The following is a 27,498-nucleotide window of genomic DNA, read 5'->3' as shown; positions in this document are numbered from 1 at the left end:
AACAACAGCAACACCAATCACCACCACAACAGCTCCAACCACAACAACAGCAGTTCCAACCACAACTACTGCAGAACCAACAACCACCACAGCAGTACCAACCACAACGACAGAAGCACCAACAACAACCACAGCAGTTCCAACCACAACTACAGCAGCTGCAACGACAACTACAGGAGCTCCAACCACAACTACAGCAGCTGCAACCACAACTACAGCAGCAACAACAACAACCACAGTAGTTCCAACATCCACCACAGCAGCACCAACGACCACCACAGAAGCTCCAACCACAACTACAGAAGCACCAACAACCACCACAGCTGCTCCAACCACAACAACAGCAGTTCCAACCACAACTACTGCAGAACCAACAACCACCACAGCAGCTCCAACCACAACTACAGCAGCTGCAACAACAACTACAGCAACACCAACCACAACAACAGCAGTTCCAACCACAACTACAGCAGCTGCAACCACAACTACAGCAGCTGCAACCACAACTACAGCAGCACCAACAACAACCACAGTAGTTCCAACATCCACCACAGCAGCACCAACGACCACCACAGAAGCTCCAACCACAACTACAGAAGCACCAACAACCACCACAGCTGCTCCAACCACAACAACAGCAGTTCCAACCACAACTACTGCAGAACCAACAACCACCACAGCAGCTCCAACCACAACTACAGCAGCTGGAACAACAACTACAGCAACACCAACCACAACAACAGCAGTTCCAACCACAACTACAGCAGCTGCAACAACAACTACAGCAGAACCAACAACAACTACAGCAGCACCAACCACCACCACAGCAGCTCCAACCACAACAACAGTAGTTCCTACGACAACAACAGCAACACCAACCACCACCACAGCAGCTCCAACAACCACCACAGCAGTACCAACCACAACGACAGAAGCACCAACAACAACCACAGCAGTTCCAACCACAACTACAGCAGCTGCAACGACAACTACAGCTGCTCCAACCACAACAACAGTAGCTCCTACGACAACAACAGCAGAACCAACCACCACCACAGCAGCTCCAACCACAACTACAGCAGCACCAACAACAACCACAGAAGCTCCAACCACAACTACAGAAGCACCAATAACCACCACAGCTGCTCCAACCACAACTATAGCAGAACCAACAACCACCACAGCTGCTCCAACCACAACAACAGTAGATCCTACGACAACTACAGCAGCTCCTACCACAACCACAGCAGTTCCAACAACCACCACAGCAGCTCCAACCACCACCACAGCAGCTCCAACCACAACTAGAGCAGCACCAACAACCACTACAGCTGCTCCAACCACAACAACAGTAGCCCCTACGACAACAACAGCAGCACCAACCACCACAGCAGCTCCAACCACAACAACAGTAGCTCCTACGACAACAACAGCTGCTCCAACCACAACTACAGTAGCTCCTACGACAACAACAGCTGCTCCAACCACAACAACAGCAGCTCCAACCACAACTACAGCAGCTGCAATAACAACTGCAGCAACACCAACAACCACCACAGCAGCTCCAACGACAACTACAGCAGCTCCAACAACAACCACAGCAGTTGCAACCACAACCACAGCTGTACCAACCACAACTACAGAAGCACCAACCACCACCACAGCAGCTCCAACCACAACAACAGTAGCTCCAACAACAACCACAGCAGTTCCAACCACAACTACAGCAGAACCAACAACCACCACAGAAGCTCCAACCACAACAACAGCAGTTCCAACAACAACCACAGCTGCTCCAACCACAACTACAGCAGAACCAACAACCACCACAGCTGCTCCAACCACAACAACAGCAGTTCCAACCACAACTACTGCAGTTCCAACCACAACCACAGCAGCTGCAACCACAACAACAGAAGCAACAACAACAACCACAGCTGCTCCAACCACAACTATAGCAGAACCAACAACCACCACAGCTGCTCCAACCACAACAACAGTAGATCCTACGACAACTACAGCAGCTCCTACCACAACCACAGCAGTTCCAACAACCACCACAGCAGCTCCAACCACCACCACAGCAGCTCCAACCACAACTAGAGCAGCACCAACAACCACTACAGCTGCTCCAACCACAACAACAGTAGCCCCTACGACAACAACAGCAGCACCAACCACCACAGCAGCTCCAACCACAACAACAGTAGCTCCTATGACAACAACAGCTGCTCCAACCACAACTACAGTAGCTCCTACGACAACAACAGCTGCTCCAACCACAACAACAGCAGCTCCAACCACAACTACAGCAGCTGCAATAACAACTGCAGCAACACCAACAACCACCACAGCAGATCCAACAACTACAGCAGCACCAACCACCACCACAGCAGTTGCAACCACAACCACAGCTGTACCAACCACAACTACAGTAGCACCAACCACCACCACAGCAGCTCCAACCACAACAACAGTAGCTCCAACAACAACCACAGCTGTTCCAACCACAACTACAGCAGAACCAACAACCACCACAGCAGCTCCAACCACAACAACAGCAGTTCCAACAACAACCACAGCTGCTCCAACCACAACTACAGCAGAACCAACAACCACCACAGCTGCTCCAACCACAACTACAGCAGTTCCAACCACAACTACTGCAAAACCAACAACCACCACAGCAGCTCCAACCACAACTACAGCAGCTGCAACAACAACTACAGCAGAACCAACAACCACCACAGCAGATCCAACAACCACCACAGCAGCTCCAACCACAAACACAGCAGCTGCAACCACAACAACAGAAGCACCAACAACAACCACAGCAGTTCCAACCACAACCACAGCAGCTGCAACCACAACAACAGAAGCACCAACAACAACCACAGCAGTTCCAACCACAACCACAGCAGCTGCAACCACAACAACAGAAGCAACAACAACAACCACAGCAGTTCCAACCACAACTACAGCAGCACCAACTACCACCACAGCAGCTCCAACGACAACTACAGCAGCTCCAACAACAACCACAGCAGTTACAACCACAACCACAGCTGTACCAACCACAACTACAGAAGCACCAACCAACACCACAGCAGCTCCAACCACAACAACAGTAGCTCCAACAACAACCACAGCAGTTCCAACCACAACTACAGCAGAACCAACAACCACCACAGAAGCTCCAACCACAACAACAGCAGTTCCAACAACAACCACAGCTGCTCCAACCACAACTACAGCAGCACCAACCACCACAACAGCTCCAACCACAACAACAGCAGTTCCAACCACAACTACTGCAGAACCAACAACCACCACAGCAGTACCAACCACAACGACAGAAGCACCAACAACAACCACAGCAGTTCCAACCACAACTACAGCAGCTGCAACGACAACTACAGGAGCTCCAACCACAACTACAGCAGCTGCAACCACAACTACAGCAGCACCAACAACAACCACAGTAGTTCCAACATCCACCACAGCAGCACCAACGACCACCACAGAAGCTCCAACCACAACTACAGAAGCACCAACAACCACCACAGCTGCTCCAACCACAACAACAGCAGTTCCAACCACAACTACTGCAGAACCAACAACCACCACAGCAGCTCCAACCACAACTACAGCAGCTGCAACAACAACTACAGCAACACCAACCACAACAACAGCAGTTCCAACCACAACAACAGAAGCACCAACAACAACCACAGCAGTTCCAACCACAACCACAGCAGCTGCAACCACAACAACAGAAGCAACAACAACAACCACAGCAGTTCCAACCACAACTACAGCAGCTGCAACAACAACTACAGCAACACCAACCACAACCACAGCAGCTGCAACCACAACAACAGAAGCACCAACAACAACCACAGCAGTTCCAACCACAACCACAGCAGCTGCAACCACAACAACAGAAGCAACAACAACAACCACAGCAGTTCCAACCACAACTACAGCAGCACCAACTACCACCACAGCAGCTCCAACCACAACTACAGCAGCACCAACAACCACCACAGCAGCTCCAACGACAACTACAGCAGCTCCAACAACAACCACAGCAGTTGCAACCACAACCACAGCTGTACCAACCACAACTACAGAAGCACCAACCACCACCACAGCAGCTCCAACCACAACAACAGTAGCTCCAACAACAACCACAGCAGTTCCAACCACAACTACAGCAGAACCAACAACCACCACAGAAGCTCCAACCACAACAACAGCAGTTCCAACAACAACCACAGCTGCTCCAACCACAACTACAGCAGAACCAACAACCACCACAGCTGCTCCAACCACAACAACAGCAGTTCCAACCACAACTACTGCAGAACCAACAACCACCACAGCAGCTCCAACCACAACTACAGCAGCTGCAACAACAACTACAGCAACACCAACCACAACAACAGCAGTTCCAACCACAACTACTGCAGTTCCAACCACAACCACAGCAGCTGCAACCACAACAACAGAAGCAACAACAACAACCACAGCAGTTCCAACCACAACTACAGCAGCACCAACTACCACCACAGCAGCTCCAACCACAACTACAGCAGCACCAACAACCACCACAGCAGCTCCAACGACAACTACAGCAGCTCCAACAACAACCACAGCAGTTGCAACCACAACCACAGCTGTACCAACCACAACTACAGAAGCACCAACCACCACCACAGCAGCTCCAACCACAACAACAGTAGCTCCAACAACAACCACAGCAGTTCCAACCACAACTACAGCAGAACCAACAACCACCACAGAAGCTCCAACCACAACAACAGCAGTTCCAACAACAACCACAGCTGCTCCAACCACAACTACAGCAGAACCAACAACCACCACAGCTGCTCCAACCACAACAACAGCAGTTCCAACCACAACTACTGCAGAACCAACAACCACCACAGCAGCTCCAACCACAACTACAGCAGCTGCAACAACAACTACAGCAACACCAACCACAACAACAGCAGTTCCAACCACAACTACTGCAGAACCAACAACCACCACAGCAGCTCCAACCACAACTACAGCAGCTGCAACAACAACTACAGCAGAACCAACAACCACCACAGCAGATCCAACAACAACTACAGCAGCACCAACCACCACCACAGCAGCTCCAACCACAACAACAGTAGCTCCTACGACAACAACAGCAACACCAACCACCACCACAGCAGCTCCAACCACAACAACAGCAGTTCCAACCACAACTACTGCAGAACCAACAACCACCACAGCAGTACCAACCACAACGACAGAAGCACCAACAACAACCACAGCAGTTCCAACCACAACTACAGCAGCTGCAACGACAACTACAGGAGCTCCAACCACAACTACAGCAGCTGCAACCACAACTACAGCAGCACCAACAACAACCACAGTAGTTCCAACATCCACCACAGCAGCACCAACGACCACCACAGAAGCTCCAACCACAACTACAGAAGCACCAACAACCACCACAGCTGCTCCAACCACAACAACAGCAGTTCCAACCACAACTACTGCAGAACCAACAACCACCACAGCAGCTCCAACCACAACTACAGCAGCTGCAACAACAACTACAGCAACACCAACCACAACAACAGCAGTTCCAACCACAACTACAGCAGCTGCAACAACAACTACAGCAGAAACAACAACAACTACAGCAGCACCAACCACCACCACAGCAGCTCCAACCACAACAACAGTAGCTCCTACGACAACAACAGCAACACCAACCACCACCACAGCAGCTCCAACAACCACCACAGCAGTACGAACCACAACGACAGAAGCACCAACAACAACCACAGCAGTTCCAACCACAACTACAGCAGCTGCAACGACAACTACAGCAGCTCCAACCACAACTACAGAAGCACCAACAACCACCACAGCTGCTCCAACCACAACAGTAGCTCCTACGACAACAACAGCAGAACCAACCACCACCACAGCAGCTCCAACCACAACTACAGCAGCACCAACAACAACCACAGAAGCTCCAACCACAACTACAGAAGCACCAATAACCACCACAGCTGCTCCAACCACAACTATAGCAGAACCAACAACCACCACAGCTGCTCCAACCACAACAACAGTAGATCCTACGACAACTACTGCAGCTCCTACCACAACCACAGCAGTTCCAACAACCACCACAGCAGCTCCAACCACCACCACAGCAGCTCCAACCACAACTAGAGCAGCACCAACAACCACTACAGCTGCTCCAACCACAACAACAGTAGCTCCTACGACAACAACAGCAGCACCAACCACCACAGCAGCTCCAACCACAACAACAGTAGCTCCTACGACAACAACAGCTGCTCCAACCACAACAACAGCAGTTCCAACCACAACTACAGCAGCTCCAACCACAACTACAGTAGCTCCTACGACAACAACAGCTGCTCCAACCACAACAACAGCAGTTCCAACCACAACTACTGCAGAACCAACAACCACCACAGCAGTACCAACCACAACGACAGAAGCACCAACAACAACCACAGCAGTTCCAACCACAACTACAGCAGCTGCAACGACAACTACAGGAGCTCCAACCACAACTACAGCAGCTGCAACCACAACTACAGCAGCACCAACAACAACCACAGTAGTTCCAACATCCACCACAGCAGCACCAACGACCACCACAGAAGCTCCAACCACAACTACAGAAGCACCAACAACCACCACAGCTGCTCCAACCACAACAACAGCAGTTCCAACCACAACTACTGCAGAACCAACAACCACCACAGCAGCTCCAACCACAACTACAGCAGCTGCAACAACAACTACAGCAACACCAACCACAACAACAGCAGTTCCAACCACAACAACAGAAGCACCAACAACAACCACAGCAGTTCCAACCACAACCACAGCAGCTGCAACCACAACAACAGAAGCAACAACAACAACCACAGCAGTTCCAACCACAACTACAGCAGCACCAACTACCACCACAGCAGCTCCAACCACAACTACAGCAGCACCAACAACCACCACAGCAGCTCCAACGACAACTACAGCAGCTCCAACAACAACCACAGCAGTTGCAACCACAACCACAGCTGTACCAACCACAACTACAGAAGCACCAACCACCACCACAGCAGCTCCAACCACAACAACAGTAGCTCCAACAACAACCACAGCAGTTCCAACCACAACTACAGCAGAACCAACAACCACCACAGAAGCTCCAACCACAACAACAGCAGTTCAAACAACAACCACAGCTGCTCCAACCACAACTACAGCAGAACCAACAACCACCACAGCTGCTCCAACCACAACAACAGCAGTTCCAACCACAACTACTGCAGAACCAACAACCACCACAGCAGCTCCAACCACAACTACAGCAGCTGCAACAACAACTACAGCAACACCAACCACAACAACAGCAGTTCCAACCTCAACTACTGCAGTTCCAACCACAACCACAGCAGCTGCAACCACAACAACAGAAGCAACAACAACAACCACAGCAGTTCCAACCACAACTACAGCAGCACCAACTACCACCACAGCAGCTCCAACCACAACTACAGCAGCACCAACAACCACCACAGCAGCTCCAACGACAACTACAGCAGCTCCAACAACAACCACAGCAGTTGCAACCACAACCACAGCTGTACCAACCACAACTACAGAAGCACCAACCACCACCACAGCAGCTCCAACCACAACAACAGTAGCTCCAACAACAACCACAGCAGTTCCAACCACAACTACAGCAGAACCAACAACCACCACAGAAGCTCCAACCCCAACAACAGCAGTTCCAACAACAACCACAGCTGCTCCAACCACAACTACAGCAGAACCAACAACCACCACAGCTGCTCCAACCACAACAACAGCAGTTCCAACCACAACTACTGCAGAACCAACAACCACCACAGCAGCTCCAACCACAACTACAGCAGCTGCAACAACAACTACAGCAACACCAACCACAACAACAGCAGTTCCAACCACAACTACTGCAGAACCAACAACCACCACAGCAGCTCCAACCACAACTACAGCAGCTGCAACAACAACTACAGCAGAACCAACAACCACCACAGCAGATCCAACAACAACTACAGCAGCACCAACCACCACCACAGCAGCTCCAACCACAACTACAGCAGCTGCAACAACAACTACAGCAACACCAACCACAACAACAGCAGTTCCAACCACAACTACAGCAGCTGCAACAACAACTACAGCAGAACCAACAACAACTACAGCAGCACCAACCACCACCACAGCAGCTCCAACCACAACAACAGTAGCTCCTACGACAACAACAGCAACACCAACCACCACCACAGCAGCTCCAACAACCACCACAGCAGTACCAACCACAACGACAGAAGCACCAACAACAACCACAGCAGTTCCAACCACAACTACAGCAGCTGCAACGACAACTACAGCAGCTCCAACCACAACTACAGAAGCACCAACAACCACCACAGCTGCTCCAACCAAAACAGTAGCTCCTACGACAACAACAGCAGAACCAACCACCACCACAGCAGCTCCAACCACAACTACAGCAGCACCAACAACAACCACAGAAGCTCCAACCACAACTACAGAAGCACCAATAACCACCACAGCTGCTCCAACCACAACTATAGCAGAACCAACAACCACCACAGCTGCTCCAACCACAACAACAGTAGATCCTACGACAACTACTGCAGCTCCTACCACAACCACAGCAGTTCCAACAACCACCACAGCAGCTCCAACCACCACCACAGCAGCTCCAACCACAACTAGAGCAGCACCAACAACCACTACAGCTGCTCCAACCACAACAACAGTAGCTCCTACGACAACAACAGCAGCACCAACCACCACAGCAGCTCCAACCACAACAACAGTAGCTCCTACGACAACAACAGCTGCTCCAACCACAACAACAGCAGTTCCAACCACAACTACAGCAGCTCCAACCACAACTACAGTAGCTCCTACGACAACAACAGCTGCTCCAACCACAACAACAGCAGTTCCAACCACAACTACTGCAGAACCAACAACCACCACAGCAGTACCAACCACAACGACAGAAGCACCAACAACAACCACAGCAGTTCCAACCACAACTACAGCAGCTGCAATGACAACTACAGGAGCTCCAACCACAACTACAGCAGCTGCAACCACAACTACAGCAGCACCAACAACAACCACAGTAGTTCCAACATCCACCACAGCAGCACCAACGACCACCACAGAAGCTCCAACCACAACTACAGAAGCACCAACAACCACCACAGCTGCTCCAACCACAACAACAGCAGTTCCAACCACAACTACTGCAGAACCAACAACCACCACAGCAGCTCCAACAACAAAAACAGCAGTACCAACCACAACGACAGAAGCACCAACAACAACCACAGCAGTTCCAACCACAACTACAGCAGCTGCAACGACAACTACAGCAGCTCCAACCACAACTACAGAAGCACCAACAACCACCACAGCTGCTCCAACCAAAACAGTAGCTCCTACGACAACAACAGCAGAACCAACCACCACCACAGCAGCTCCAACCACAACTACAGCAGCACCAACAACAACCACAGAAGCTCCAACCACAACTACAGAAGCACCAATAACCACCACAGCTGCTCCAACCACAACTATAGCAGAACCAACAACCACCACAGCTGCTCCAACCACAACAACAGTAGATCCTACGACAACTACTGCAGCTCCTACCACAACCACAGCAGTTCCAACAACCACCACAGCAGCTCCAACCACCACCACAGCAGCTCCAACCACAACTAGAGCAGCACCAACAACCACTACAGCTGCTCCAACCACAACAACAGTAGCTCCTACGACAACAACAGCAGCACCAACCACCACAGCAGCTCCAACCACAACAACAGTAGCTCCTACGACAACAACAGCTGCTCCAACCACAACAACAGCAGTTCCAACCACAACTACAGCAGCTCCAACCACAACTACAGTAGCTCCTACGACAACAACAGCTGCTCCAACCACAACAACAGCAGTTCCAACCACAACTACTGCAGAACCAACAACCACCACAGCAGTACCAACCACAACGACAGAAGCACCAACAACAACCACAGCAGTTCCAACCACAACTACAGCAGCTGCAACGACAACTACAGGAGCTCCAACCACAACTACAGCAGCTGCAACCACAACTACAGCAGCACCAACAACAACCACAGTAGTTCCAACATCCACCACAGCAGCACCAACGACCACCACAGAAGCTCCAACCACAACTACAGAAGCACCAACAACCACCACAGCTGCTCCAACCACAACAACAGCAGTTCCAACCACAACTACTGCAGAACCAACAACCACCACAGCAGCTCCAACCACAACTACAGCAGCTGCAACAACAACTACAGCAACACCAACCACAACAACAGCAGTTCCAACCACAACTACTGCAGAACCAACAACCACCACAGCAGCTCCAACCACAACTACAGCAGCTGCAACAACAACTACAGCAACACCAACCACAACAACAGCAGTTCCAACCACAACTACAGCAGCTGCAACAACAACTACAGCAGAACCAACAACAACTACAGCAGCACCAACCACCACCACAGCAGCTCCAACCACAACAACAGTAGCTCCTACGACAACAACAGCAACACCAACCACCACCACAGCAGCTCCAACAACCACCACAGCAGTACCAACCACAACGACAGAAGCACCAACAACAACCACAGCAGTTCCAACCACAACTACAGCAGCTGCAACGACAACTACAGCAGCTCCAACCACAACTACAGAAGCACCAACAACCACCACAGCTGCTCCAACCACAACAGTAGCTCCTACGACAACAACAGCAGAACCAACCACCACCACAGCAGCTCCAACCACAACTACAGCAGCACCAACAACAACCACAGAAGCTCCAACCACAACTACAGAAGCACCAATAACCACCACAGCTGCTCCAACCACAACTATAGCAGAACCAACAACCACCACAGCTGCTCCAACCACAACAACAGTAGATCCTACGACAACTACTGCAGCTCCTACCACAACCACAGCAGTTCCAACAACCACCACAGCAGCTCCAACCACCACCACAGCAGCTCCAACCACAACTAGAGCAGCACCAACAACCACTACAGCTGCTCCAACCACAACAACAGTAGCTCCTACGACAACAACAGCAGCACCAACCACCACAGCAGCTCCAACCACAACAACAGTAGCTCCTACGACAACAACAGCTGCTCCAACCACAACAACAGCAGTTCCAACCACAACTACAGCAGCTCCAACCACAACTACAGTAGCTCCTACGACAACAACAGCTGCTCCAACCACAACAACAGCAGTTCCAACCACAACTACTGCAGAACCAACAACCACCACAGCAGTACCAACCACAACGACAGAAGCACCAACAACAACCACAGCAGTTCCAACCACAACTACAGCAGCTGCAACGACAACTACAGGAGCTCCAACCACAACTACAGCAGCTGCAACCACAACTACAGCAGCACCAACAACAACCACAGTAGTTCCAACATCCACCACAGCAGCACCAACGACCACCACAGAAGCTCCAACCACAACTACAGAAGCACCAACAACCACCACAGCTGCTCCAACCACAACAACAGCAGTTCCAACCACAACTACTGCAGAACCAACAACCACCACAGCAGCTCCAACCACAACTACAGCAGCTGCAACAACAACTACAGCAACACCAACCACAACAACAGCAGTTCCAACCACAACAACAGAAGCACCAACAACAACCACAGCAGTTCCAACCACAACTACAGCAGCTGCAACGACAACTACAGCAGCTCCAACCACAACTACAGAAGCACCAACAACCACCACAGCTGCTCCAACCACAACAGTAGCTCCTACGACAACAACAGCAGAACCAACCACCACCACAGCAGCTCCAACCACAACTACAGCAGCACCAACAACAACCACAGAAGCTCCAACCACAACTACAGAAGCACCAATAACCACCACAGCTGCTCCAACCACAACTATAGCAGAACCAACAACCACCACAGCTGCTCCAACCACAACAACAGTAGATCCTACGACAACTACTGCAGCTCCTACCACAACCACAGCAGTTCCAACAACCACCACAGCAGCTCCAACCACCACCACAGCAGCTCCAACCACAACTAGAGCAGCACCAACAACCACTACAGCTGCTCCAACCACAACAACAGTAGCTCCTACGACAACAACAGCAGCACCAACCACCACAGCAGCTCCAACCACAACAACAGTAGCTCCTACGACAACAACAGCTGCTCCAACCACAACAACAGCAGTTCCAACCACAACTACAGCAGCTCCAACCACAACTACAGTAGCTCCTACGACAACAACAGCTGCTCCAACCACAACAACAGCAGTTCCAACCACAACTACTGCAGAACCAACAACCACCACAGCAGTACCAACCACAACGACAGAAGCACCAACAACAACCACAGCAGTTCCAACCACAACTACAGCAGCTGCAACGACAACTACAGGAGCTCCAACCACAACTACAGCAGCTGCAACCACAACTACAGCAGCACCAACAACAACCACAGTAGTTCCAACATCCACCACAGCAGCACCAACGACCACCACAGAAGCTCCAACCACAACTACAGAAGCACCAACAACCACCACAGCTGCTCCAACCACAACAACAGCAGTTCCAACCACAACTACTGCAGAACCAACAACCACCACAGCAGCTCCAACCACAACTACAGCAGCTGCAACAACAACTACAGCAACACCAACCACAACAACAGCAGTTCCAACCACAACAACAGAAGCACCAACAACAACCACAGCAGTTCCAACCACAACCACAGCAGCTGCAACCACAACAACAGAAGCAACAACAACAACCACAGCAGTTCCAACCACAACTACAGCAGCACCAACTACCACCACAGCAGCTCCAACCACAACTCCAGCAGCACCAACAACCACCACAGCAGCTCCAACGACAACTACAGCAGCTCCAACAACAACCACAGCAGTTGCAACCACAACCACAGCTGTACCAACCACAACTACAGAAGCACCAACCACCACCACAGCAGCTCCAACCACAACAACAGTAGCTCCAACAACAACCACAGCAGTTCCAACCACAACTACAGCAGAACCAACAACCACCACAGAAGCTCCAACCACAACAACAGCAGTTCCAACAACAACCACAGCTGCTCCAACCACAACTACAGCAGAACCAACAACCACCACAGCTGCTCCAACCACAACAACAGCAGTTCCATCCACAACTACTGCAGAACCAACAACCACCACAGCAGCTCCAACCACAACTACAGCAGCTGCAACAACAACTACAGCAACACCAACCACAACAACAGCAGTTCCAACCACAACGACTGCAGAACCAACAACCACCACAGCAGCTCCAACCACAACTACAGCAGCTGCAACAACAACTACAGCAGAACCAACAACCACCACAGCAGATCCAACAACAACTACAGCAGCACCAACCACCACCACAGCAGCTCCAACCACAACAACAGTAGCTCCTACGACAACAACAGCAACACCAACCACCACCACAGCAGCTCCAACCACAACAACAGCAGTTCCAACCACAACTACTGCAGAACCAACAACCACCACAGCAGTACCAACCACAACGACAGAAGCACCAACAACAACCACAGCAGTTCCAACCACAACTACAGCAGCTGCAACGACAACTACAGGAGCTCCAACCACAACTACAGCAGCTGCAACCACAACTACAGCAGCACCAACAACAACCACAGTAGTTCCAACATCCACCACAGCAGCACCAACGACCACCACAGAAGCTCCAACCACAACTACAGAAGCACCAACAACCACCACAGCTGCTCCAACCACAACAACAGCAGTTCCAACCACAACTACTGCAGAACCAACAACCACCACAGCAGCTCCAACCACAACTACAGCAGCTGCAACAACAACTACAGCAACACCAACCACAACAACAGCAGTTCCAACCACAACTACAGCAGCTGCAACAACAACTACAGCAGAACCAACAACAACTACAGCAGCACCAACCACCACCACAGCAGCTCCAACCACAACAACAGTAGCTCCTACGACAACAACAGCAACACCAACCACCACCACAGCAGCTCCAACAACCACCACAGCAGTACCAACCACAACGACAGAAGCACCAACAACAACCACAGCAGTTCCAACCACAACTACAGCAGCTGCAACGACAACTACAGCAGCTCCAACCACAACTACAGAAGCACCAACAACCACCACAGCTGCTCCAACCACAACAACAGCAGTTCCAACCACAACTACAGCAGCTCCAACCACAACTACAGTAGCTCCTACGACAACAACAGCCCAACCAACCACCACCACAGCAGCTCCAACCACAACTACAGCAGCACCAACAACAACCACAGAAGCTCCAACCACAACTACAGAAGCACCAATAACCACCACAGCCTCTCCAACCACAACTATAGCAGAACCAACAACCACCACAGCTGCTCCAACCAAAACAACAGTAGATCCTACGACAAGTACTGCAGCTCCTACCACAACCACAGCAGTTCCAACAACCACCACAGCAGCTCCAACCACCACCACAGCAGCTCCAACCACAACTAGAGCAGCACCAACAACCACTACAGCTGCTCCAACCACAACAACAGTAGCTCCTACGACAACAACAGCAGCACCAACCACCACAGCAGCTCCAACCACAACAACAGTAGCTCCTACGACAACAACAGCTGCTCCAACCACAACAACAGCAGTTCCAACCACAACAACAGCAGTTCCAACCACAACTACAGCAGTTCCAACCACAACTACAGCAGCTCCAACCACAACTACAGTAGCTCCTACGACAACAACAGCTGCTCCAACCACAACAACAGCAGCTCCAACCACAACTACAGCAGCTGCAATAACAACTACAGCAACACCAACAACCACCACAGCAGATCCAACAACTACAGCAGCACCAACCACCACCACAGCAGTTGCAACCACAACCACAGCTGTACCAACCACAACTACAGAAGCACCAACCACCACCACAGCAGCTCCAACCACAACAACAGTAGCTCCAACAACAACCACAGCTGTTCCAACCACAACTACAGCAGAACCAACAACCACCACAGCAGCTCCAACCACAACAACAGCAGTTCCAACAACAACCACAGCTGCTCCAACCACAACTACAGCAGAACCAACAACCACCACAGCTGCTCCAACCACAACAACAGCAGTTCCAACCACAACTACTGCAGAACCAACAACCACCACAGCAGCTCCAACCACAACTACAGCAGCTGCAACAACAACTACAGCAGAACCAACAACCACCACAGCAGATCCAACAACAACTACAGCAGCACCAACCACCACCACAGCAGCTCCAACCACAACAACAGTAGCTCCTACGACAACAACAGCAACACCAACCACCACCACAGCAGCTCCAACAACCACCACAGCAGTACCAACCACAACGACAGAAGCACCAACAACAACCACAGCAGTTCCAACCACAACTACAGCAGCTGCAACGACAACTACAGGAGCTCCAACCACAACTACAGCTGCTCCAACCACAACAACAGTAGCTCCTACGACAACAACAGCAGCACCAACCACCACCACAGCAGCACCAACCACAACTACAGCAGCTGCAACCACAACTACAGCAGCACCAACAACAACCACAGTAGTTCCAACATCCACCACAGCAGCACCAACGACCACCACAGAAGCTCCAACCACAACTACAGAAGCACCAACAACCACCACAGCTGCTCCAACCACAACAACAGCAGTTCCAACCACAACTACAGCAGCTCCAACCACAACTACAGTAGCTCCTACGACAACAACAGCAACACCAACCACCACCACAGCAGCTCCAACCACAACAACAGTAGCTCCTACGACAACAACAGCAACACCAACCACCACCACAGCAGCTCCAACAACCACCACAGCAGTACCAACCACAACGACAGAAGCACCAACAACAACCACAGCAGTTCCAACCACAACTACAGCAGCTGCAACGACAACTACAGGAGCTCCAACCACAACTACAGCTGCTCCAACCACAACAACAGAAGCTCCTACGACAACAACAGCAGCACCAACCACCACCACAGCAGCACCAACCACAACTACAGCAGCTGCAACCACAACTACAGCAGCACCAACAACAACCACAGTAGTTCCAACATCCACCACAGCAGCACCAACGACCACCACAGAAGCTCCAACCACAACTACAGAAGCACCAACAACCACCACAGCTGCTCCAACCACAACAACAGCAGTTCCAACCACAACTACAGCAGCTCCAACCACAACTACAGTAGCTCCTACGACAACAACAGCTGCTCCAACCACAACAACAGCAGCTCCAACCACAACTACAGCAGCTGCAATAACAACTACAGCAACACCAACAACCACCACAGCAGATCCAACAACTACAGCAGCACCAACCACCACCACAGCAGTTGCAACCACAACCACAGCTGTACCAACCACAACTACAGAAGCACCAACCACCACCACAGCAGCTCCAACCACAACAACAGTAGCTCCAACAACAACCACAGATGTTCCAACCACAACTACAGCAGAACCAACAACCACCACAGCAGCTCCAACCACAACAACAGCAGTTCCAACAACAACCACAGCTGCTCCAACCACAACTACAGCAGAACCAACAACCACCACAGCTGCTCCAACCACAACAACAGCCGTTCCAACCACAACTACTGCAGAACCAACAACCACCACAGCAGCTCCAACCACAACTACAGCAGCTGTAAAAACAACTACAGCAACACCAACCACAACAACAGCAGTTCCAACCACAACTACTGCAGAACCAACAACCACGACAGTTCCAACAACCACCACAGCAGCTCCAACAACAACTACAGCAGCACCAACAACTACCACAGCAGTTCCAACCACAACGACAGCTGTACCAACCACAACTACAGCTGCTGCAACCACAACTACAGAAGCACCAACAACCACAACAGCAGCTCCAACCACAACAACAGTAGCTCCTACGACAACAGCAGAAGCACCAACCACCACCACAGCAGCTCCAACAACCACCACAGCAGTACCAACCACAACGACAGAAGCACCAACAACAACCACAGCAGTTCCAACCACAACTACAGCAGCTGCAACGACAACTACAGCAGCTCCAACCACAACTACAGAAGCACCAACAACCACCACAGCTGCTCCAACCACAACAACAGTAGCTCCCACGACAACAACAGCAGAACCAACCACCACCACAGCAGCTCCAACCACAACTACAGCAGCACCAACAACAACCACAGAAGCTCCAACCACAACTACAGAAGCACCAATAACCACCACAGCTGCTCCAACCACAACTATAGCAGAACCAACAACCAAAACAGCAGTTCCAACCACAACTACAGCAGCTGCAACCACAACTACAGTAGCTCCTACGACAACAACAGCTGCTCCAACCACAACAACAGCAGTTCCAACCACAACTACAGCAGCTCCAACCACAACTACAGTAGCTCCTACGACAACAACAGCTGCTCCAACCACAACAACAGCAGCTCCAACCACAACTACAGCAGCTGCAATAACAACTACAGCAACACCAACCACCACCACAGCAGCACCAACCACCACAACAGCAGCTCCAACAACCACCACAGCAGTACCAACCACAACGACAGAAGCACCAACAACAACCACAGCAGTTTCAACCACAACGACAGCGGTACCAACCACAACTACAGCAGCTGCAAAGACAACTACAGCAGCTCCAACCACAACTACAGAAGCACCAACAACAACCACAGCAGTTCTAACCACAACTACAGCAGCTGCAACCACAACAGCTGCTCCAACCACAACAACAGTAGCTCCAACCACAACAACAGTAGCTCCTACGACAACAACAGCAGCACCAACCACCACCACAGCAGCTCCAACAACCACCACAGCAGCTCCAACCACAACTACAGCAGCTGCAACAACAACTACAGCAACACCAACAACAACTACAGCAGTTCCAACCACAACCACAGCAGTTCCAAGCACAACTACAGCTGCTCCAACCACAACAACAGCAGTTCCAACCACAACTACTGCAGCTGCAACAACAACTACAGCAAGACCAACAACAACCACAGCAGTTCCAACCACAACCACAGCAGCTCCAACCACAACTACAGCAGAACCAACAACCACCACAGCAGCTCCAACCACAACTACAGCAGCTGCAACAACAACTACAGCAGAACCAACAACCACCACAGCAGATCCAACAACAACTACAGCAGCACCAACCACCACCACAGCAGCTCCGACCACAACAGTAGCTCCTACAACAACAACAGCAACAACCACCACCACAGCAGCTCCAACAACAACCACAGCAGTTCCAACCACAACTACAGCAGCTTCAACGACAACTACAGCAGCTCCAACCACAACTACAGAAGCACCAACAACCACCACAGCTGCTCCAACCACAACAGTAGCTCCTACGACAACAACAGCAGCTCCAACCACAACTACAGCAGCTGCAACAACAATCACAGCAGTTCCAACATCCACCACAGCAGCACCAACAACCACCACAGAAGCTCCAACCACAACTACAGAAGCACCAAAAACCACCACAGCTGCTCCAACCACATCAGTAGCTCCTACGACAACAACAGCAACACCAACCACCAGCACAGCAGCTCCAACAACCACCACAGCAGCACCAAGAACCACCACAGCTGCTCCAACCACAACGACAGAAGCACCAACAACAACCACAGCAGTTCCAACCACAACTACAGCTGCTCAAACCACAACTACAGCAGAACCAACAACCACCACAGCTGCTCCAACCACAACCACAGTAGATCCTACGACAACTACAGCAGCTCCTACCACAACCACAGCAGTTCCAACAACCACCACAGCAGCTCCAACCACAACAGTAGCTCCTACCACAACCACAGCAGTTCCAACAACCACCACAGCAACTCCAACAACAACTACAGCAGCACCAACAACAACCACAGCAGTTCCAACCACAACTACATCAGCTGCAACCACAACTACAGAAGCACCGACAACCACAACAGCTGCTCCAACCACAACAACAGTAGCTCCTACAACAACAACAGCAACACCAACCACAACAACAGCAGTTCCAACCACAACTACAGCAGCTGCAACAACAACTACAGCAGAACCAACAACCACCACAGCAGATCCAACAACAACTACAGCAACACCAACCACCACTACAGCAGCTCCAACCACAACAACAGTAGCTCCTACGACAACAACAGCAACACCAACCACCACCACAGCAGCTCCAACAACCACCACAGCAGTACCAACCACAACGACAGAAGCACCAACAACAACCACAGCAGTTCCAACCACAACTACAGCAGCTGCAACGACAACTACAGGAGCTCCAACCACAACTACAGCTGCTCCAACCACAACAACAGTAGCTCCTACGACAACAACAGCAGCACCAACCACCACCACAGCAGCACCAACCACAACTACAGCAGCTGCAACCACAACTACAGCAGCACCAACAACAACCACAGTAGTTCCAACATCCACCACAGCAGCACGAACGACCACCACAGAAGCTCCAACCACAACCACAGAAGCACCAACAACCACCACAGCTGCTCCAACCACAACAACAGCAGTTCCAACCACAACTACAGCAGCTCCAACCACAACTACAGTAGCTCCTACGACAACAACAGCTGCTCCAACCACAACAACAGCAGCTCCAACCACAACTACAGCAGCTGCAATAACAACTACTGCAACACCAACAACCACCACAGCAGATCCAACAACTACAGCAGCACCAACCACCACCACAGCAGTTGCAACCACAACCACAGCTGTACCAACCACAACTACAGAAGCACCAACCACCACCACAGCAGCTCCAACCACAACGACAGTAGCTCCAACAACAACCATAGCAGTTCCAACCACAACTACAGCAGAACAAACAACCACCACAGCAGCTCCAACCACAACAACAGCAGTTCCAACAACAACCACAGCTGCTCCAACCACAACTACTGCAGAACCAACAACCACCACAGCAGCTCCAACCACAACTACAGCAGCTGCAACAACAACTACAGCAACACCAACCACAACAACAGCAGTTCCAACCACAACTACTGCAGAACCAACAACCACCACAGCAGCTCCAACCACAACTACAGCAGCTGCAACAACAACTACAGCAGGACAACCAACAACCACCACAGCAGATCCAACAACAACTACAGCAGCACCAACCACCACCACAGCAGCTCCAACCACAACAACAGTAGCTCCTACGACAACAACAGCAACACCAACCACCACCACAGCAGCTCCAACAACCACCACAGCAGTTCCAACCACAACTACAGCAGCTGCAACGACAACTACAGGAGCTCCAACCACAACTACAGCTGCTCCAACCACAACAACAGTAGCTCCTACGACAACAACAGCAGCACCAACCACCACCACAGCAGCACCAACCACAACTACAGCAGCTGCAACCACAACTACAGCAGCACCAACAACAACCACAGTAGTTCCAACATCCACCACAGCAGCACCAACGACCACCACAGAAGCTCCAACCACAACTACAGAAGCACCAACAACCACCACAGCTGCTCCAACCACAACAGCAGTAGATCCTACGACAACTACAGCAGCTCCTACCACAACCACAGCAGTTCCAACAACCACCACAGCAGCTCCAACAACAACTACAGCAGCACCAACAACTACCACAGCAGTTCCAACCACAAGGACAGCTGTACCAACCACAACTACAGCTGCTGCAACCACAACTACAGAAGCACCAACAACCACAACAGCTGCTCCAACCATAACAACAGTAGCTCCTACGACAACAGCAGAAGCACCAACCACCACCACAGCAGCTCCAACAACCACCACAGCAGTACCAACCACATTGACAGAAGCACCAACAACAACCACAGCAGTTCCAACCACAACTACAGCAGCTGCAACGACAACTACAGCAGCTCCAACCACAACTACAGAAGCACCAACAACCACCACAGCTGCTCCAACCACAACAACAGTAGCTCCTACGACAACAACAGCAGAACCAACCACCACCACAGCAGCTCCAACCACAACAACAGCAGCACCAACAACAACCACAGAAGCTCCAACCACAACTACAGAAGCACCAATAACCACCACAGCTGCTCCAACCACAACTATAGCAGAACCAACAACCAAAACAGCTGCTCCAACCACAACAACAGTAGATCCTACGACAACTACAGCAGCTCCTACCACAACCACAGCAGTTCCAACAACCACCACAGCAGCTCCAACCGCCACCACAGCAGCTCCAACCACAACAACAGTAGCTCCTACGACAACAACAGCTGCTCCAAACACAACAACAGCAGTTCCAACCACAACTACAGCAGAACCAACAACAACCACAGCAGTTCCAACCACAACTACAGCAGCTCCTACGACAACAACAGCTGCTCCAACCACAACAACAGCAGCTCCAACCACAACTACAGCAGTACCAACCACCACAACAGCAGCTCCAACAACCACCACAGCAGTACCAACCACAACGACAGAAGCACCAACAACAACCACAGCAGTTTCAACCACAACTACAGCAGCTGCAACCACAACAGCTGCTCCAACCACAACAACAGTAGCTCCTACGACAACAACAGCAGCACCAACCACAACAACAGCAGCTCCAACCACAACTACAGCAGTACCTACCACCACAACAGCAGCTGCAAAGACAACTACAGCAGCTCCAACCACAACTACAGAAGCACCAACCACCACAACAGCAGCTCCAACAACCACCACAGCAGTACCAACCACAACGACAGAAGCACCAACAACAACCACAGCAGTTCTAACCACAACTACAGCAGCTGCAACCACAACAGCCGCTCCAACCACAACAACAGTAGCTCCAACCACAACAACAGTAGCTCCTACGACAACAACAGCAGCACCAACCACCACCACAGCAGCTCCAACAACCACCACAGCAGCTCCAACCACAACTACAGCAGCTGCAACAACAACTACAGCAACACCAACAACAACCACAGCAGTTCCAACCACAACCACAGCAGTTCCAAGCACAACTACAGCTGCTCCAACCAAAACAACAACAGCAGTTCCAACCACAACTACTGCAGAACCAACAACCACCACAGCAGCTCCAACCACAACTACAGCAGCTGCAACAACAACTACAGCAAGACCAACAACAACCACAGCAGTTCCAACCACAACCACAGCAGCTCCAACCACAACTACAGCAGAACCAACAACCACCACAGCAGCTCCAACCACAACTACAGCAGCTGCAACAACAACTACAGCAGAACCAACAACCACCACAGCAGATCCAACAACAACTACAGCAGCACCAACCACCACCACAGCAGCTCCGACCACAACAATAGTAGCTCCTACAACAACAACAGCAACAACAACCACCACCACAGCAGCTCCAACAACAACCCCAGCAGTTCCAACCACAACTACAGCAGCTTCAACGGCAACTACAGCAGCTCCAACCACAACTACAGAAGCACCAACAACCACCACAGCTGCTCCAACCACAACAGTAGCTCCTACGACAACAACAGCAGCACCAACCACCACCACAGCAGCTCCAACCACAACTACAGCAGCTGCAACAACAACCACAGTAGTTCCAACATCCACCACAGCAGCACCAACAACCACCACAGCAGCACCAAGAACCACCACTGCTGCTCCAACCACAACGACAGAAGCACCAACAACAACCACAGCAGTTCCAACCACAACTACAGCTGCTCAAACCACAACTACAGCAGAACCAACATCCACCACAGCTGCTCCAACCACAACCACAGTAGATCCTACGACAACTACAGCAGCTCCTACCACAACCACAGCAGTTCCAACAACCACCACAGCAGCTCCAACCACCACCACAGCAGCTTCAACCACAACTACAGCAGCTGCAACGACAAGTACAGCAGCTGCAACCACAACTACAGCAGCACCAACAACCACTACAGCTGCCCCAACCACAACAGTAGCTCCTACCACAACCACAGCAGTTCCAACAACCACCACAGCAGCTCCAACAACAACTACAGCAGCACCAACAACAACCACAGCAGTTCCAACCACAACTACATCAGCTGCAACCACAACTACAGAAGCACCGACAACCACAACAGCTTCTCCAACCACAACAACAGCAGTTCAAACCACAACTACAGCAGAACCAACAACCACCACAGCAGCTCCAACCACAACTACAGCAGCTGCAATAACAACTACAGCAACACCAACAACCACCACAGCAGATCCAACCACAACAACAGTAGCTCCTACGACAACAACAGCAACACCAACCACCACCACAGCAACACCAACAACCACCACAGCAGCTCCAACCACAACAACAGTAGCTCCTACGACAACAACAGCAACACCAACCACCACCACAGCAGCTCCAACAACAACCACAGCAGTTCCAACCACAACGACAGCGGTACCAACCACAACTACAGCAGCTGCAACGACAACTACATCAGCTCCAACCACAAGTACAGAAGCACCAACAACCACAACAGCTGCTCCAACCACAACAACAGTAGCTCCTATGACAACAACAACAGCACCAACCACCACCACAGCTGCTCCAACCACCACAGCAGCTCCAACCACCACCACAGCAGCCCCAACCACAACTACAGCAGCTGCAACGACAACTACAGCAGCTGCAACCACAACTACAGCAGCACCAACAACCACTACAGCTGCTCCAACCACAACAACAGTAGCTCCTACCACAACCACAGCAGTTCCAACAACCACCACAGCAGCTCCAACAACAATTACAGCAGCACCAACAACTACCACAGCAGTTCCAGCCACAACTACAGCAGCTGCAACTACAACTACAGAAGCACCAACAACCACAACAGCTGCTCCAACCACAACAACAGTAGCTCCTATGACAACAACAGCAGCACCAACCACCACCACAGCTGCTCCAACCACCACAGCAGCTCCACCCACCACCACAGCAGCCCCAACCACAACTACAGCAGCTGCAACGACAACTACAGCAGCTGCAACCACAACTACAGCAACACCAACCACGACAACAGCAGTTCCAACCACAACTACTGCAGAAACAACAACCACCACAGCAGCTCCAACCACAACTACAGCAGCTGCAACAACAACTACAGCAGAACCAACAACCACCACAGCAGATCCAACAACAACTACAGCAGCACCAACCACCACCACAGCAGCTCCAACCACAACAACAGTAGCTCCTACGACAACAACAGCAGCACCAACCACCACCACAGCAGCTCCAAATACCACCACAGCTACTCCAACCACAACAACAGCAGTTCCAACCACAACTACTGCAGAACCAACAACCACCACAGCAGCTCCAACCACAACTACAGCAGCTGCAACAACAACTACAGCACCAACCACCACCTCAGCAGCTCCAACCACAACAACAGTAGCTCCTATGACAACTACAGCAGTTCCAACCACAACTACAGCAGAAGCAACAACCACCACAGCAGCTCCAACCACAACTACAGCAGCTGCAACAACAACTACAGCAACACCAACAACAACCACAGCAGTTCCCACCACAACCACAGCAGTTCCAACCATAACAACAGTAGCTCCTACGACAACAACAGCAGCACCAGCCACCACCACACCAGCTCCAACCACAACTACAGCAGCTTCAACAACAACTACAGCAGCTCCAACCACAACTACAGAAGCACCAACCACCACCACAGCTGCTGCAACCACAACAACAGTAGCTCCTACGACAACAACAGCAGCACCAACCACCACCACAGCAGCTCCAACCACAACTACAGCAGCTGCAACAACAACCACAGCAGTTCCAACCACAACGACAGTGGTACCAAACACAACTACAGCAGCTGCAACCACAACTACAGCAGAACCAACAACCACCACAGCTGCTCCAACCACAACAACAGTAGCTCCTACGACAACTACAGCAGCTTCTACCACAACCACAGCAGTTCCAACAACCACCACCGCAGCTCCAACAACAACTACAGCAGCACCAACAACAACCACAGCAGTTCTAACCACAACTACAGCAGCTGCAACCACAACAGCTGCTCCAACCACAACAACAGTAGCTCCTACGACAACAGCAGCACCAACCACCACCACAGCAGCTCCAACCACAACAACAGTAGCTCCTACGACAACTACAGCAACACCAACAACAACCACAGCAGTTCCAACCACAACCACAGCAGTTCCAACAACAACCACAGCAGAACCAACAACCACCACAGCAGCTCCAACCACAACTACAGCAGCTGCAACAACAACTACAGCAGAACCAATAACCACCACAGCAGATCCAACAACAACTACAGCAGCACCAACCACCACCACAGCAGCTCCAACCACATTAACAGCAGTTCCAACCACAACTACTGCAGAACCAACAACCACCACAGCAGCTCCAACCACAACTACAGCAGCTGCAACAACAACTACAGCAACACCAACAACAACCACAGCAGTTCCAACCACAACCACTGCAGTTCCAACCACAACGACAGCAGCTCCAACAACCACCACAGCAGCACCAACCACCACCACAGCAGCACCAACCACCACAACAGCAGCTCCAACAACCACCACAGCAGTACCAACCACAACTACAGAAGCACCAACAACCACCACAGCTGCTCTGACCACAACAGTAGCTCCAACCACAACTACAGCAGCTGCAACAACAACCACAGCAGTTCCAACCACAACCACAGCAGCACCAACCACAACTACAGCAGCTGCAACCACAACTACAGCAGCACCAACAACAACCACAGTAGTTCCAAAATCCACCACAGCAGCTCCAACAACAACTACAGCACCACCAACAACTACAACAGCAGTTCCAACCACAACGACAGCTGTACCTACCACAACTACAGCAGCTGCAACCACAACTACAGAAGCACCAACAACCACCACAGCTGCTCCAACCACAACAACAGTAGATCCTACGACAACTACAGCAGCTCCTACCACAACCACAGCAGTTCCAACAACCACCACAGCAGCTCCAACAACAAAAACAGCAGTACCAACCACAACGACAGAAGCACCAACAACAACCACAGCAGTTCCAACTACAACTACAGCAGCTGCAACGACAACTACAGCAGCTGCTACCACAACTACAGAAGCACCAACAACCACCACAGCTGCTCCAACCACAACAACAGTAGCTCCTACGACTACAACAGCAGCACCAACCACCACCACAGCAGCTCCAACCACAACTACAGCAGCTGCAACCACAACTACAGAAGCACCAACAACCACAACAGCTACTCCAACCACAACAGTAGCTCCTACGACAACAACATCAGCACCAACCACCACCACAGCAGCTCCAACAACCACCACAGCAGTACCAACCACAACTACAGCAGAACCAACAACAACCACAGCAGTTCCAACCACAACTACAGCAGCTTCTACGACAACAACAGCTGCTCCAACCACAACAACAGCAGCTCCAACCACAACTACAGCAGTACCAACCACCACAACAGCAGCTCCAACAACCACCACAGCAGTACCAACCACAACGACAGAAGCACCAACAACAACCACAGCAGTTTCAACCACAACTACAGCAGCTGCAACCACAACAGCTGCTCCAACCACAACAACAGTAGCTCCAACCACAACAACAGCAGTTCCAACAACCACCACCGCAGCTCCAACAACAACTACAGCAGCACCAACAACAACCACAGCAGTTCTAACCACAACTACAGCAGCTGCAACCACAACAGCTGCTCCAACCACAACAACAGTAGCTCCTACGACAACAGCAGCACCAACCACCACCACAGCAGCTCCAACCACAACAACAGTAGCTCCTACGACAACTACAGCAACACCAACAACAACCACAGCAGTTCCAACCACAACCACAGCAGTTCCAACAACAACCACAGCAGAACCAACAACCACCACAGCAGCTCCAACCACAACTACAGCAGCTGCAACAACAACTACAGCAGAACCAATAACCACCACAGCAGATCCAACAACAACTACAGCAGCACCAACCACCACCACAGCAGCTCCAACCACATTAACAGCAGTTCCAACCACAACTACTGCAGAACCAACAACCACCACAGCAGCTCC

General features: G+C 51.2%; 3 protein-coding genes across 3 annotated transcripts; all 3 read left to right on the top strand.

Annotated features, from left to right (window-relative positions):
* Nucleotides 1-379: 379 nt before the first annotated feature.
* On the top strand, nt 380-16,291 carry LOC111609911 (mucin-2-like; the record flags this gene model as incomplete). Its single annotated transcript, XM_023341202.1, has 5 exons — nt 380-419; nt 4,350-5,663; nt 6,738-7,507; nt 12,455-14,410; nt 15,620-16,291. Coding segments are annotated over 5 exons (4,752 nt in total), but the record flags the coding sequence as incomplete, so codon positions are not given.
* A 1,509-nt stretch (nt 16,292-17,800) lies between these two features.
* On the top strand, nt 17,801-20,080 carry LOC111609910 (mucin-5AC-like; the record flags this gene model as incomplete). Its single annotated transcript, XM_023341200.1, has 2 exons — nt 17,801-18,649; nt 18,887-20,080. Coding segments are annotated over 2 exons (2,043 nt in total), but the record flags the coding sequence as incomplete, so codon positions are not given.
* A 3,378-nt stretch (nt 20,081-23,458) lies between these two features.
* Nucleotides 23,459-26,614, top strand: LOC111609909 (mucin-5AC-like; the record flags this gene model as incomplete). The annotated part of the gene is made up of 3 exons (XM_023341199.1): nt 23,459-24,007; nt 24,272-25,531; nt 26,099-26,614. Coding segments are annotated over 3 exons (2,325 nt in total), but the record flags the coding sequence as incomplete, so codon positions are not given.
* Nucleotides 26,615-27,498: the final 884 nt, after the last annotated feature.

Source organism: Xiphophorus maculatus, chromosome 10, assembly GCF_002775205.1.
Source record: "Xiphophorus maculatus strain JP 163 A chromosome 10, X_maculatus-5.0-male, whole genome shotgun sequence".
Classification (NCBI taxonomy): domain Eukaryota; kingdom Metazoa; phylum Chordata; class Actinopteri; order Cyprinodontiformes; family Poeciliidae; genus Xiphophorus; species Xiphophorus maculatus.
Note: the sequence above shows the minus strand (reverse complement) of the source record. Positions and strands in the feature narration are given on the sequence as shown.